This window comes from Emydura macquarii, unplaced genomic scaffold (genome assembly GCF_026122565.2).
Source record: "Emydura macquarii macquarii isolate MOO-44397 ecotype Brisbane River unplaced genomic scaffold, CSIRO-AGI_Emac_v2 contig_1477, whole genome shotgun sequence".
NCBI classification, from domain to species: Eukaryota; Metazoa; Chordata; order Testudines; family Chelidae; genus Emydura; species Emydura macquarii.
The window spans coordinates 14,389,822-14,403,866 of NW_027131614.1; the positions used below are offsets into that span (position 1 = coordinate 14,389,822).

Here is a 14,045-nt window from a genome sequence, read left to right on the forward strand (position 1 = left end):
CCCCTATGGGCTCCCTACTCTCCCATTGCTTCTAACCCCTGCACTGTGCCCTCTTCACCCCTAACTCATGCAATCCCCTTCTGTGCCCACCTGGGGAAATAGACCTGCATGCACAGAGCAGCTGGTATTGCTGCTTGCTCCCACCTCGAAAGCTGCTCCTCCACGCACCCTTAGGGGACTGTGAGTGGGGGGGAGCGAAGAACAACATCAGGGCTCCCTGCATCCCCACATTCCCCATTTGGGCTGCATAAGGGGCGGGCAGAGAGCAGCAGCTCCTGATGTTCACATCACAGCACTGCCCATGTGGGGAAAGTGACCTGGATGCAGGGAGCCCTGATGTTGCTTCTCACTGCCCCCTGTGCAGTTCCCTAGGGAGGTATGAAGGAATGCTTGGGGGGGGGGGGGGAGTGAGCAGTATCTGTGTAACAACACTCGCCCCCTCCCCCCACGTTCCTCCAACAGGAGGAAGCAGGGAGGCTCACACCCCCGTGCCTGGCCAGGAATATGGCTCACAGCTCACGACCCCTACATAACCATGTCACAACCCCTTAAGGGATCGCAACCCCGTTTGAGAACTATGCCCTAAAGCTTATCAGTCCTCTTGCTGTTTCCTTCACCAATTCCCAGCCCTAGTGTCTCTCCCCCAATAGCCTTCATTCCCAGTCTCCCCTGCCCAGTCATCTTCTTGTGCCAATCTACTCCCCTGTCAGCCCCCAGGTTTGGCTCTTGTCCCCCCCTGCTTTTAAATCAGATAACTTCCTCCTCCTTGGACCAGTGGGGTTGGACTGAAAGCACAGGAGGGACAGACTCCCTGGTTTCTGTTCCCGGACCTGACCTGGCCTGCAGCAGCCCAGAACTGCAATTGCACAAACAGGCCTGATCAGCCCTGACCTGAACCATGCCCAGTGCAGATGGATTGGGGGATTTGGTGCCAAAGCTCTAGCAAGTCTCTATTAAGCATGTGCAAACTGCAATTTTTCAGTGTGGAACTTAGCCAAGTTTGGGCACAAGGCATATTCCTGATGCAAAGGCCACTCCCTTGCCAAATTTCAATCCCTGCTTCAAAGCATGGGGGTGCTAGATGTTTTCGAAGAAAATGTCACCAGAATTATTTAACATGGGCAAAACAATATATTTTTTCCTAGCTTCATTCTCAAAAACAGCTGGACTGTTTTGGCTGAAAATTTCAGAGTAAATCCAGCCTGAGACAAACAACTCACATTAAGAATTTCTAGCCAAATAGTTGACATTTGACAAAAGCTATAAGTCAATGAAAACGGAGTCTTATAATGGGAAGTGTTCAGGCAACTTTAATTATAGGCAGTGCTACCAGCCCCACATACAATATAGATCTCATTGATATCTTACTGATATAGATGCTGATCTTATGTATGCCACGTAGCAGGATACTTACATTTAAATTCTGGTGCTCAAGGAAGCAAGCCAGTGGAGCAGTGGCTACTCCATGTACTTCATTGTTACCCCTGCTATCTGCAGTGACACTGATTACTGTATTTGATTACAATATTCTACAGCAAAATCAGCCTTTGGAAAGTAACATACTGTACAGATTATTGTACATTATGTACTAAGTTTATTTTAAGTCTTCTACATTCATAAGACAAAAAATATGATCGATATCTTACAACATTGGCAATATGCAATATACACACAGTATGCATTTTGAATTGTAGCATATGTATTGAATAGTCACAGTTTAAACAGGAGAAATTTAACTGAACATCTATCTTACCATGCTCACCAGCACGGTATGTGAACATCTACATATAATATTACATATTGTATAAGTGACTTTCAACCTGAAGGTTCTCAAAGCATTTCATAAAGCAGATATATGCACAAATCTCTTCATCGATCATTGTACTACAGCCACCTCTACCAGCTTTCTAGAGATCTATTCTGAATTCACTGGAGTTTTTCTATATGCTTAAGACCCAATTCTGCTGTCATTTAACAGAATACAGCAGCACCACACAACAATTTAGGAGAAATGGACACTAATTTATGCAACTAGAATTGTATTGTTAATTTTTAATAAATACTAAAGCATGCACCCCTGTCTCCTATTCATGATCACAATTAATCAGGAGCTCTATAATACCCTCATGCCACCCTGCATCTGAAAAAAAGAGCTTGCAAGTCTTGAATATTTTTTCAGAGTAAGGTCAAATCCTGCAGGCCAAATCTGATAATGAAAGAGACATGGTTATCTAAAGTGATACTTACTAATGGGGAAATCCATTTCTTCTGCAAAAGCATAAAGTAATCAGGCTTTATGAAGGAGAAGTGTAGGGGAAGGGGGAAAGCTGGAGAAGTAAAAACCATTTTAAAACTCAGGACCAGAGTGCAGGGTTTCATATTAGCCTCTCCACTGCGGCAGTTTGTGTTATCAGATGACTTTGACCTGGAGGGACCAACTTTAAGGGTCAGGTTGTTAAGTCTTCCTGCCAATTCAATTCTTGACCTCTTTAGGATGCCAGTATGTACATTTGTGGTGCTATATGAATAATAATTGTAACGGTGTGTTTTATGTGAAACTTCTGTCCAATGGGAATTAGACTGAAATGGCTCATTTTGCATATAGATCACAAAACAACAATCAGATAATAATGACATAGCCAGTGTCTTAGAGTTGAAAGAATCTGTGCTGTTAGACATTTTGTAAGGTTTGATCCTGCAAAGTTCTCAGCACCATTACCCAATGGGATTTGATGGTGCTCAACACCTAGCAGGATCAGGCCCTTGGTACTGCAAAAATGTGACCTCGCCTGTGTTTTACTGTGGCCAGTAGATATGAACAATGTTAACAGTGTTAATAATTATAAAACACTGTTGTATCCCTCTTTATCCCATCTCCCATATCCAGTAATCTGTTCCAGGTTTGATATTTCAAGTTGCTTATTATTTTAGCTTTCATAGGCTATAAAAATTGTAAGCAGAGTATGAGTTCTCCCAGTAAGAAAGCGTTAAATACTGGATTTTCACAACAGAGATAATTTGTGGATTGGAAGGTATTTAACAGTCTGTAATAATGTTTTGCAATGCAGTACTTTTCATTTCTAATTTGCTGCATTCACAATGGATTAGCTCAAAGACTCAGTGAACTAACGACTCTTGGAAATCCCTTGGGATTTCCAAAATGATTTAAAATCCATACCCATGGGGAAAAAAAAAAAATCCCCAGAGAGGAAGTTTAAACTCTGCTTCTCAATATGCAGAAAAATTCAGTTTCTCTTTCAGTAAGACGGGCCTGATCCTGGCACTCCATAGTAATGATTTCTGTCCCTTGACTTCAGTGGAACTACTCACAGGTATAGGCATTATGGGCCAGATACTGAGATCTTTATTTGCATTGAGTAGTACCTTAGAACTTCCTTGAGCAGTCCATTGAAATCAGTTGCACTACTTGAAAAACAAGACAAGTATTGCCAACCCTAAACATTCAAAAATCATGAGTCAGGTCTCCCAGTAACAAGAGACTGGCTTAAAAATCATGAGTTTAAAAAAATAATAAATTTTAGGTGCTTTTTATTTGCCTACTGGATTTGTGTTATTTATGGTGCATTTGGGTCACATTTGCAAGCCTTTTCCTATAACTAGGAGGGCTAGGGTCTTACTTTTTTTAAAAAAAATGGAAGCTGAGGTTTTCATCTAATCCTTTATTTCCATGAACAGGGGTATAAATAAAATGTCAAATATTGGGAAACTCATGATAAAATCAGGAAAGTTGGCAACACTAATGTCTTCCTTTTAAAAAGAACTGAGTTTTTTACCTCAGGATAACTAACAGGTGAGCTGTCCTCAAGTAAAAACACAGGGAAGACCAGCCCCGAGTTGTATCCAGTGTTTTACCATGAGACAAATTAGCTGAGGTCAGCCCTTTACCTCTGCCTGGGACCTCAATGAGTTTATCTCATGGTAAAACTAAAGTGCCTTGTCTTCACTGTGTTTTTATCTGAGGATAGCTCACATGCTTTAGTTACCCTGAGGTAGTAAACACAAGTGAAGAGAAGCCCTTAGGGTGAGTAAGGGTATCTGACCTTTGTTTGATAGTGTTTGCCAGATGAGGCATTTAGAGGCCAGAAAGACCCTACTTGTCCTCTTAGTCTGGACCCATAAGCATGACAATGTGGTGAGATCAGTCACTCTCCAATATTAGCACAAGGAAAGATGACTGATTTTCCAAACAGAGACAACTTGTAGAGCTCCCATAATTTTCCACTTCCTGAATTGGTTTCCTAAAACAACCCTAAGAGTGGCTCTCCTTTGGGAGAATTCATGAAGGGGGCAGTATTTGTCATCCTGGCTCTGGCTGTCCAGTCTGGGAGCAGTACCTGTTAAACTCCTGCATTTTTCATCTCACCCCACAAAAAGGAGATTTAGTCAAAATGCTTCTGATTACACTGTTACCAGAAACTCTGAAGCACTGTAAATTTACACACCACTTAGGCTAGGCAGAGTAAGGCATCTGGAGAAAGTGCCAAGATAATATGATAACTGGCACCTCAAGCTTGGTCTAGAGGACACTGTTTTTGTACCAAATGAAAGGTGTGGGTTTTTTTTTTAAATCAGGTTACAATCACCTAGCATGGATGCAGTTCCGGTGCTGTAAAGGGGTGCTGGGAGGATAACTACATTAACGATTGGGAGGTACTGTGATAGATATCTTGGTATAGCCTATTTTATGGGAACGAACACCAGTTTAAGCACCTTTACACACATGTAACTGTGTTCACACTGGGGCAGGAGTTGCACTGCTTTCACTATATAGCAGGAGTGGCCAAACTGTTGGGTTGTGAGCGGCATGGGGCTCTTTTACAGTTAAAGTGTGGCAGGCACAGCCTCCGATGCCCCCATTCTCCGCCTATCAGAGGGGTGACCCCCGAGCTCAGAGCTTCTGCCTTGCAGCTGGCTGGGTGGGCTAGAGCAGGAGTTCTCAAACTTTTTTTTGCTGGGACCCCCTTTGAAAATATTTCAGACTATGACAACACCCTCCCCCATGCCATGCCATCCTTACCAGAATGCATAGGGGCTGACAGCTGGTGACGCCTCCCATAATAACCTCACGACCCCCTGAGGGGTCACAACCCCCCCCAGTTTGAGAACCCCTGGGCGAGAGGGTTCCCTGCGGGGGGAGAGATGGGGGGGGGGGGGACGGTCACTAAATTTGGCAAACGCTTGGTAGGTAGCATGGCTAAAGGGTGATTATTTGTGTGGGTCATTCTTTGCTGGGTGGATCGTTACCAGCAGGGACATTCCGGGCCCCACTGACTCAGTCCCGGGGACTTTCTAGGACAGCAGTACCCTCGTCCTCCGGCTTAATTTCCGAACTTCCCAAGAACGTCACTTTCAGCTCCTTCCCCTCCCCCGATGTGCCCGGGCGGGCCACTTCCCCCCAGTCCCCCAGCCCGAGCCTGAAAGCACGGAACTGCGGCCGCGGGAGACGGGAAGGGGGCGTATGGATGCCTGCTCTGCCTCCTCCAGGTCTGTCTGCCTGCCTGCCTGCCTCTCCTCCGGCCAGGAGCCGGGACAATCCCGCCGGGAGGGAGGCAGACAGACAGTTCAGTGGCGAGAGGCGCGGATGCCAAACCCAGCCCCCGGGCGGGAGCGGCCGGAGGAGGGTCGGGCTGGGCTCGGCAGCCGCTGCGGGCTGGGCTTTGCAACAGACACAAACTTTCCCCTCCGAGAGGGCGAAGCAGCCTGTGCAGCGGCGGCGGCGAGGGGAAGGAAAGGCGCGCGCTCCGTTCCCCCTGAGCATGGGCCCCTGGGAGATGCTGCAGCTCTACGCCTCGGTCGGCCTAGCCCTCGCCACGGCTCTGCTCCTCTGGGCTGCGTGCGCCTGCGGCGGGAGGAGAAGGTAAGGGGGCGGGGAGGCAGCCGCCCGGCGGTTTGGGGGGAACGTGGGGGGTCCCTTCCCCGCCACTGCTGTAGCTCCGGGAGGGGAGCGGCATGGTGAGCGGGAAAAGCCTGGCAGCTCTGGGGGGCGGCGGCATTGCGGGGCGTTCCTTAGGTTAGGTGAGCTATTGTACTCCGCCCCGCGGGCAGGGAACCGCTGAAAGCAGCCCATCCCCGCTGCTGAGCTACGGTAGTAACCCGCTCAGCTCTCACGTGTGCAGTTCCCGCGCGTGGGGGCAGCCTTGGGAGAGCCCCGAGCCCATCGCCTTGTGTTTTGCGAGCTAGAGGTTGTGTGTGGGTCTTAAATACAAAGTAAGTAACAAACACCAGGACACCTCCTTTAATCAGAATAAGTGAGGGGAACACACATCACCCATTTCAGTTGCAGTGATAAAAAAACAGGAAAGATTTTACTAGCTATGCCTTGGGTACTTTGTCTATACCAGGTTCCGGGCACTGATGTGAGGCAGGATGCAAAGAAAAGTTTGAAACGACACGTTTTTGAGAACTGAAGTACCCAGCTGAGTGCTGGAGAGTTGGGAGAGCCTTAGGCCTATAATTTCTACCTGAAATATTTGTGCAACATGCAGACACATGCATTATATGCAGGAATGTGCTGAAATGATAATAAACTGATTTATTGTGGCGTCGGTAGGTATTTAAGGTGTACAAGGCATGCAGGGTGTGGACTGTGGCTTGTTTTCATTTAAAGTTTAGTGATTCTCTATGGTACTTAGGCTTCCTCAATATCCCAGCAGGAAAAGATGAGTTTAATGAATATACCATACCTAACAACAAATAAACAATGCAGACTTCAGTGATCTCTCACTGTCAACACCTGGTGAAGTTGCATGTCATGCTGGAGTTAGATACACGCCTACATTGTTTGGTTATACTACGGGCGTTCACCTGTTCTTTGCCCTCTTTTATTTACAGAGTGTGCTGATATAATGTTGAAACAGAGAAGCTAAGTTGTGGGGATTTCTGTGTTTCTTGTTAGTTTCCCCCATTATGTTAGTTTTAGTTCCAACTAGAGAACTGGTGACTTCAAAGACGGTATGTGGCCATATTTCTGAACGTGCTATTTTGACAAAATGATGAAAATAGCTGTGTGATGCATGAATAGTTGTTGGGAAGTATTGTCCCATGTCCCTCCCTTCTACGGCACACCAGGATTTCTTGGCACCAGATGCAAAAGTTGTGCCCATAAAATTTACACCCAGACATGAATTGCGGGCACAATAAAACAAGTAAAGAACATATTCTGAAGGTTATTTTCATAGCGGTAGGGCCTACCAACCTCTCCCCCTCTTTTTTTTTTTTTTTTAAAGTGGAAGCCTAGTTTCTGGAGCAGAAGTGTATGGCCATTGTGCTACAACAGAATTACATTATAAATGAGACCTGGTAAGCTCACTACCTTGCCCAACAAACCAAATTGCTGAATTGTTTGGTTAACTAACTGAACTGAACTATGAACTGAATTCTTCAATATTTAGACCAGTGTCTAAAAATACCAATAAACCTCACACTGGAAAGAACAAATCAAAAAACATTATCTGGCTAAAATACTACAGATCCCTACATAGAGCTTTCATTAAAAAGTGATGAGGAGAAATTGTACCATACTAAGAAGAACAAGACATGACAAAGAGGGCATTATGCTACAGCAACTTGCCCCTGGATTAGGAATGGATGCTGCTGACAAATGGACACAGGATCAAACCTCAAACACAGTGTGTAGCCCTATCTTGAGTGGATCACACTCGTTTTTGACAAATTCCCGAAAAAGCCTTGTCTATGGTAGAACATTTTGCTGCTTTAACTGTACCAATATTGTTGAAGTGGCAAAACCATCTAATGCGGACATAACTGTGCAAGTACAAAAATGCTTATATGCCATACTAGTATAAGACACCAGTATAAACTGAATCTACACTAGGGCTTTTACCAGTCAGTATATGTGTCACAAAAAAATCACACATCTAACCAATATATTTATACTGGTAAAACTCAAATATAGACCAGCCCTGCCCTTTGGCAACACATGTATAGCTTGTCATGCCAGTGAAGCCTTATTGAATTGATTGACTGAAAAATGGTTCATATTTTACTAAATTCCTTAATTGACCATTGCTATTGCACTTCAGAGCACAGAACAGGAGTTAAAATATCCTAACGATTTGGAGAATTTTCTTTAATCTCTATAACTCCCGTAAGGAGATGTTGCAGGGGTGACCTTCATGTGAAGCTGTAGTTTTGTTCAAAGGTGAGGGAGCATGGGCCCTAGTTCAGTCTAAAACCATGCTTGATTCAAATACTATAAAAGTCAATGGGACTTAAGTGCTTTGCTGGTTAGGTGTGGCTTGCTGAATTGGGGCCCATTACTTGGAGTGGCTTATAAAAAACCCCCAAAAAACTAGTTTGCAAGATTTTGGTCTTAAATGTTTCTGGATTTAATTGTTTTGCTGTGATTTCTATAGCGTCATAGGTGTGTATTAGCCGTAATCAGATTTCAGGATGTGGTAAATGCAGCTTCTCTCTTAAATTACTTTAATAGAATCCTAGAAGATGATGGTTGGATAGGACCCCAGGAGGCCATCTAGTCCAACCCCCTGTTCCAAGCAGGACCAACCCCAACTAAATCATCCCAGTCAGGGTTTTGTCAAGCTGCACCTTAAAAACCTCTAAGGATGGAGATTCCACCACCTCCCTAGGTAACCCATTCCAGTGCTTCACCACCCTTCTGGTGAAAAAGTTTTTCCTAATATCCAACCTAGACCTTCCCCACTGCAACTTGAGAACCATTGCTCCTTGTTCTGTCATCTACTACCATTGAGAACAGCCTAGCTCCATCCTCCCTGGAACCCCTTTCAGGTAGTTAAAGGCTTCTATCAAATCACCCCTCATTCTTCTGCAGACTAAACAAGCCTACTTCCCTCAGCCTCTCATCATAAGTCTTGTGCTCCAGCCCCCTAATCATTTTTGTTGTCCTCCTCTGGACTGTCTTCAATTTGTCCACATCCTTTCTGTAGTGAGGGCCCAAAACTGGACACTATACTCCAAATGGGGCCTCACTAGTGCTGAATAGAGAGGAATAATCATTTTCCTCGATCTGCTGGCACTGCTCCTACTAATTCAGCCCAATATGCCGTTAGCCTTCTTGGCAAAAAGGGCACTCTTTTAACTCCATTATTTGGGGATTGCAAAAGAAGGAAGAGGCATTTTCCTTTTTATAAACGTTTATATTTTGATTGCTGGCAGTAATAATAACAATTAATAATACAAAGGGACAGCTAATTTCTAACAGTGTTTGCCAAGGATTAACATCAAGGATGGTGAAGAAAGAACCAAGAACAAAGTTTTTTCTCAATCAGAGAAATTATTTTGGGTTAAACTTCAATTTCCAATGATGCTCATTACCTCCTGCGTGCAACAAAAAAGGTCTATCTTGTGTTGGGTAAGGAAGAAAGACTGCTCTGGAAGGACTGGAAAGTTTGCTGGGGAAGGAATGTTTTAATCTGCAGGGAGTACTTTCTTCTTTTCTTTCTTCATTTGTCTCCATTCAGAAAGATTTCTAATATGAAAAAACTTGACGGCACTTGCCAGTTTATTGTGAAGATTATTCCCATTTATATTCCTAAAATTGTTGAATCAACATTGGCTTTCTAATTCTTTCTTCTCAAACGGTTCCTCTCTGACTGCAAATAGACTATCAGAGTAAGAGGTTGAACAGCTTGCTTGCCTCACTCATGGCATAGTGACACTGAAGTCCAGTGGGATTACTGTCCTAAATAAGGTAAACAGAATCTGGCCCTTAATGATGTAAACTTTTAAATCTTTGAGACAAGGAACATTTCTTATCTACGGGTCTGATGCTGCAAATATGCCAAGATTGTGCTAACTACCATGATATCCTGAAGTGTTATGATGGGTAAGAACGGTTGATGTATGTGTTTGCTAAAATGATCAACTGTGAAGTAGTTAATAAGGTTAACATTTTAATAGACAGCAGTAGGCTTCAGAGTTAATATCTGCGATGAATGGAAAAATGTACATCAAATGTAATGCACACGAACTTAACTATATAGCAATATAAGAATTGCCATACTGGAGTAGACCAGTGGTCCTTCCCGTTCAACATCCTGTCTCTGGTGATGGCCAGAAGCAGTGGTTCAAAGAACCCTAATGTGGATAATTATGGAATATATTTGCCTTAAGGGACATTTCTTCCTAACCCCCTCAGTTAGAACTTGACTGTGCCCTGAATCATGTTTGTGTTCAACTTTTTATCTCTTCATTATTTCAGCCAAAAAAACAAAACAGAAAAAAAAAAAACCCAACTGAAATTTATCTAAAATCTTTCTCCAAGAGATCACACTCTTGAACCCAGACAGATATTTCTGAAAATAAGATAGATTTCATCTTTGTCTTCAGAACTTCCTATCCTTCTTTGTGACAAGTTGTGAGCCTGTTAACAGCTTTCTTACCAAATGAATTGTAGTTCACGAGATGTCATCAGCCTGTCTGTTTTTACCACTCTGCTAATTTAGGCAATATGTTAAGGTAGTTTTCTGTTTGAAGAAACGTCAGGAAGGACAGATAGAAGGAAACCAGAAAATCTGTCCTCTGCTCTCTTATTTCTTTCTCCTAACAACTTGCTTTGTATGCTATTTATTGCAAGAGCACTGAATGCATAGACATTTTCATGATCTGTGTGTGAGTTTCATCCTCCTCTCTTCTTATTGTCTTAGCCATCTCCACCCTAAAACTAATAGAACTAATGACTAATTAACTCTGTTTTAAGCAGGGAAGAGAAACATTTTAATCACTTAAATAACTATGAAATAATTTGTTGTTTTAGTTTTAAACAATGCATTTATTATGTTGTTAAAAGTGGTAAGTTGTGGTTAAAATGTATTTTTCTGTATTCTTTTTCTGCTAAGAGTTCAGCAGTGGTTGGATGAAATACAATAAGCAAATCTCTGATCTTTTCAAGCTGTACAGTATTCACTTCACTGGGTTTTCAGTTCTCAAGCAACTAGAAAAGGACTGTGGAGCTATTCTCTGAGGATATTGCATAATAGTCTGTCTCATAAACAGTTTTTCAGTGCTGCTTCTCAGCCTGCTCATATAAGATCTGTGCCTAATGTATATCTAGATTTGTGTTTTTCATCAAGGTGTGGAGAATGGCATTATGGGAAAAGTTACACACATCTTAGTAAGTAACAAATTTCACAAGAATCTATGATCTACAGTATTCTTTGCTTAAGGTACACTGCCACCTAGCAACAGTTATTTTTCTCCCTCCCACTTCGTTTGACCTACTTTGTTTGGCTTTAAATTGTACTTGATCTTGTCTTTGTTAACCTCAAGAAGTTATCCATATGTGCTTTATCAATTTTTGTACAGGAAATGCCATGGAAACAAAAAAAAATTGTGGTAATTTCCAGTGCAAATAAGGCCCAAAGAATTATTAGCTTCTCATTGCAAATGTTTTGGGTTTTTTTTTCTCTTTATAATCAATATTCTGTTTTTGTCTTTCCAAAATTTGGATAGGAAACTTCTGCCATCTTTTTCCTTTAGGAAACGCTAATAGAACTTTATTTTGCTTTCATCTTTTATTAGATACTTATTGGAGAAAATTAATAAAATAAAAGGGTAATTGTTTTAATTTATTATTATTTCAGTACAAAATCAATTCAGCCTTTACTATGGAGCTGTGACTGGTGCCTCCATCCTATAGCACACCATATTATACAGTATGAAGAATGTGTTGAACAAATAGCTGTCCCTGCCCCCAAAGGATTGGTATTCTTAAAGCATAAGCCAGAACAAACAAACAGCACAGGGTAGAATGCCTCATAGAATAGATTGGTCTTCATTAACTTTTTGAAGGAAGAGATGGAGGGTACTTGACAAACTGTACATGGTGGTTATTTGAAGTGTAAGGGATGGTATGAAAGATGGCAGAGAGGGACAAATCTTAAGCCTCATGCCCCTGGGCAGATACAAGGAGACAAATTTGCCTCTCCTTCTAGAGGCCTAATGGTGGAAAGGGCCACGTCAGCTGCTTAAGCACTGGTGATGTGACTTGGCTCTTCCTTATCTTAGGTCCCAGGAAATGTCATTTCCTGTTGTACTGCTCCCTGGGATAATCTAGGAAGGATGATCTTGCAGCTGGTTAAGGTATTGGGCTGGGAATTGGAAGATCTGGGTTTGCTGCTGGTTTTGTCACAAATATCCTGTGTCATCGTGGACAGGTCATTTAGTCTCTCTGTGCCTCAGTTCCCCATCTGTAACATGGGAATAATAATGCTTTCCTACCTAATGATGTATTGATTCATGAATGACCCAGAAAGTACTCTAGAAAACTCTGTTTTTAAAAAAAACCAACCAGCCAAACTATCCTTCACAATTGCTGGAATAACCCCTTATGTCACACCTCTCATGCGAGTGGGAGGACAAGAAGATATGTATAGCAGCAGATCCCTGATCATCAATGACCTGTGTACTGAATTGCATAATCACATATTTCTGGGGAGAAAACCCACAACATACCAATTCTAGGAACAAACTGAATCAAGCTGTATGATGTTAAGGGTGAGTAGTTTGCCTTGTGATGTTGCACTACTCCTTTTGCCCCCCCCATGTGTGCAGTTATGGGAAGTACAGTCTGACATAAATGCTCTATTACTTAAAGCGGCTTGCCTTAATCATGCTAATATTTGCATATATAATATCATCACCCTGGGTGAGTCATTGGCAGCAGGGATTGAATCTGGAACTTCTGGATCTCAATGCATCACTGACTGCTACCTGAGTGAAAAGACCCATCTCTCTTAACCAAGGCTGTAGCAGGCTCATCAATTTCTAGGTGACCTTGCCACCACCGGAGGGGGACAGAGCACCAGACCAAGTGGGAATGTCTCAAACCCTGCTCATCTTATTTCTGTGTGTTTCTATAAAATATAACAAAAGACTGTTCCCGGTTCTGTATGTTGTCACTGGTTCAGCCCAGTGTATAGTGATGTGGGAAATGTAGAAGCTAAAAGGAGTGACTACCATAAATGCAGGAGCTCCTTCACTTAAAGGGTAAAATCTCATGTATGAGTTTAGGCAATATCCCAAATGTAAATTTCCAGTTTTCTTTTATAAGTGTCACACAGCTACTTTGTGGCAAAGCCAGGAATGGAATTTAGTTCTGACTTCTAATCTCATGCTTTAACAGTTGTCCATGTTGCCTGTCTAACACACTTAACATATGTGACATTACAACCTACTGGTCTAATAGAGCAGTATATTTTTCAAATATGAAATGGCTTTTGAGTTCTGATTTAAATCTGTTGTGGTCATAGATTCCAAGGCCTGAAGGAACCACTGTGATTATCTAGTCTGACCTCTTGTATAACAAGGCCACAGAACCTCCCCAAAACAATTCATAGAGCATATCTTTTAGAAAAACATCCAAACTTGATTTAAAAATTCACAGTGATGGAGAATCCACCATGACCCTTGGTAAATTGTTTAATTGGTGTTATTTTATTCGTAATCTTCTGTTGTTTCTTGATAAATATACTCTTTTTGGCTTTTTTTGCACTTCTGGGAAAATGTTGGCTGACCAGGAGTCCTGCAGTACAAAAGTTTTCTGTTTTCTAAACCACATGGAGCTTGGCTTTGTATACTCAGTTCCTTTCTCCACAAACTGGCTTTTTGAATGTTGCCAAGTTCTTCTGTTTCTTCTGCTTTGTTTGGCACATGTCGGGAAAAAAAAATTAAAATCTTGGCTCCCTTAGAGAACATATCTTGTTTCTTCTTAACTGCTTGCACTTTCTCTCTGTAATTCAAATCAGAAAAAAATTGCTATGGTTGTGCTTCCAGTATTTAAATTTTGTTGCCATTTCCTGAGCAATTTTCTGATGTTCTGAAACACTCTCTCTCTTTGTGGGCCTGATCCAGTGCCCACCGAATTTAATAGAATATCTCCATTGACTTCAATGAATGTTGGATCAGGCTCTGATCAATGACCATTTCTACCACTCTGCTTGCAGATGTAGATGGGAGCAAAGAAGAGTAAAATGGGGCTAAAAAGGGAGCATTCAGAGGGTGGCCCCCTTTGTAATATGTTGCTC

The 14,045-nt window shown here is 42.4% G+C and overlaps 1 protein-coding gene across 1 annotated transcript in view; it reads left to right on the forward strand.

Annotated features, from left to right (window-relative positions):
- Positions 1–5,615: 5,615 nt before the first annotated feature.
- Positions 5,616–14,045, forward strand: part of CYP7B1 (cytochrome P450 family 7 subfamily B member 1) — a 157,659-nt gene continuing 149,229 nt past the window's right edge. The window contains exon 1 of the mRNA XM_067553857.1: positions 5,616–5,878. Coding sequence (XP_067409958.1) covers positions 5,778–5,878 — 101 coding nt within the window. The 5' untranslated portion in view covers positions 5,616–5,777. The remainder of the gene's footprint in view (positions 5,879–14,045) is intronic.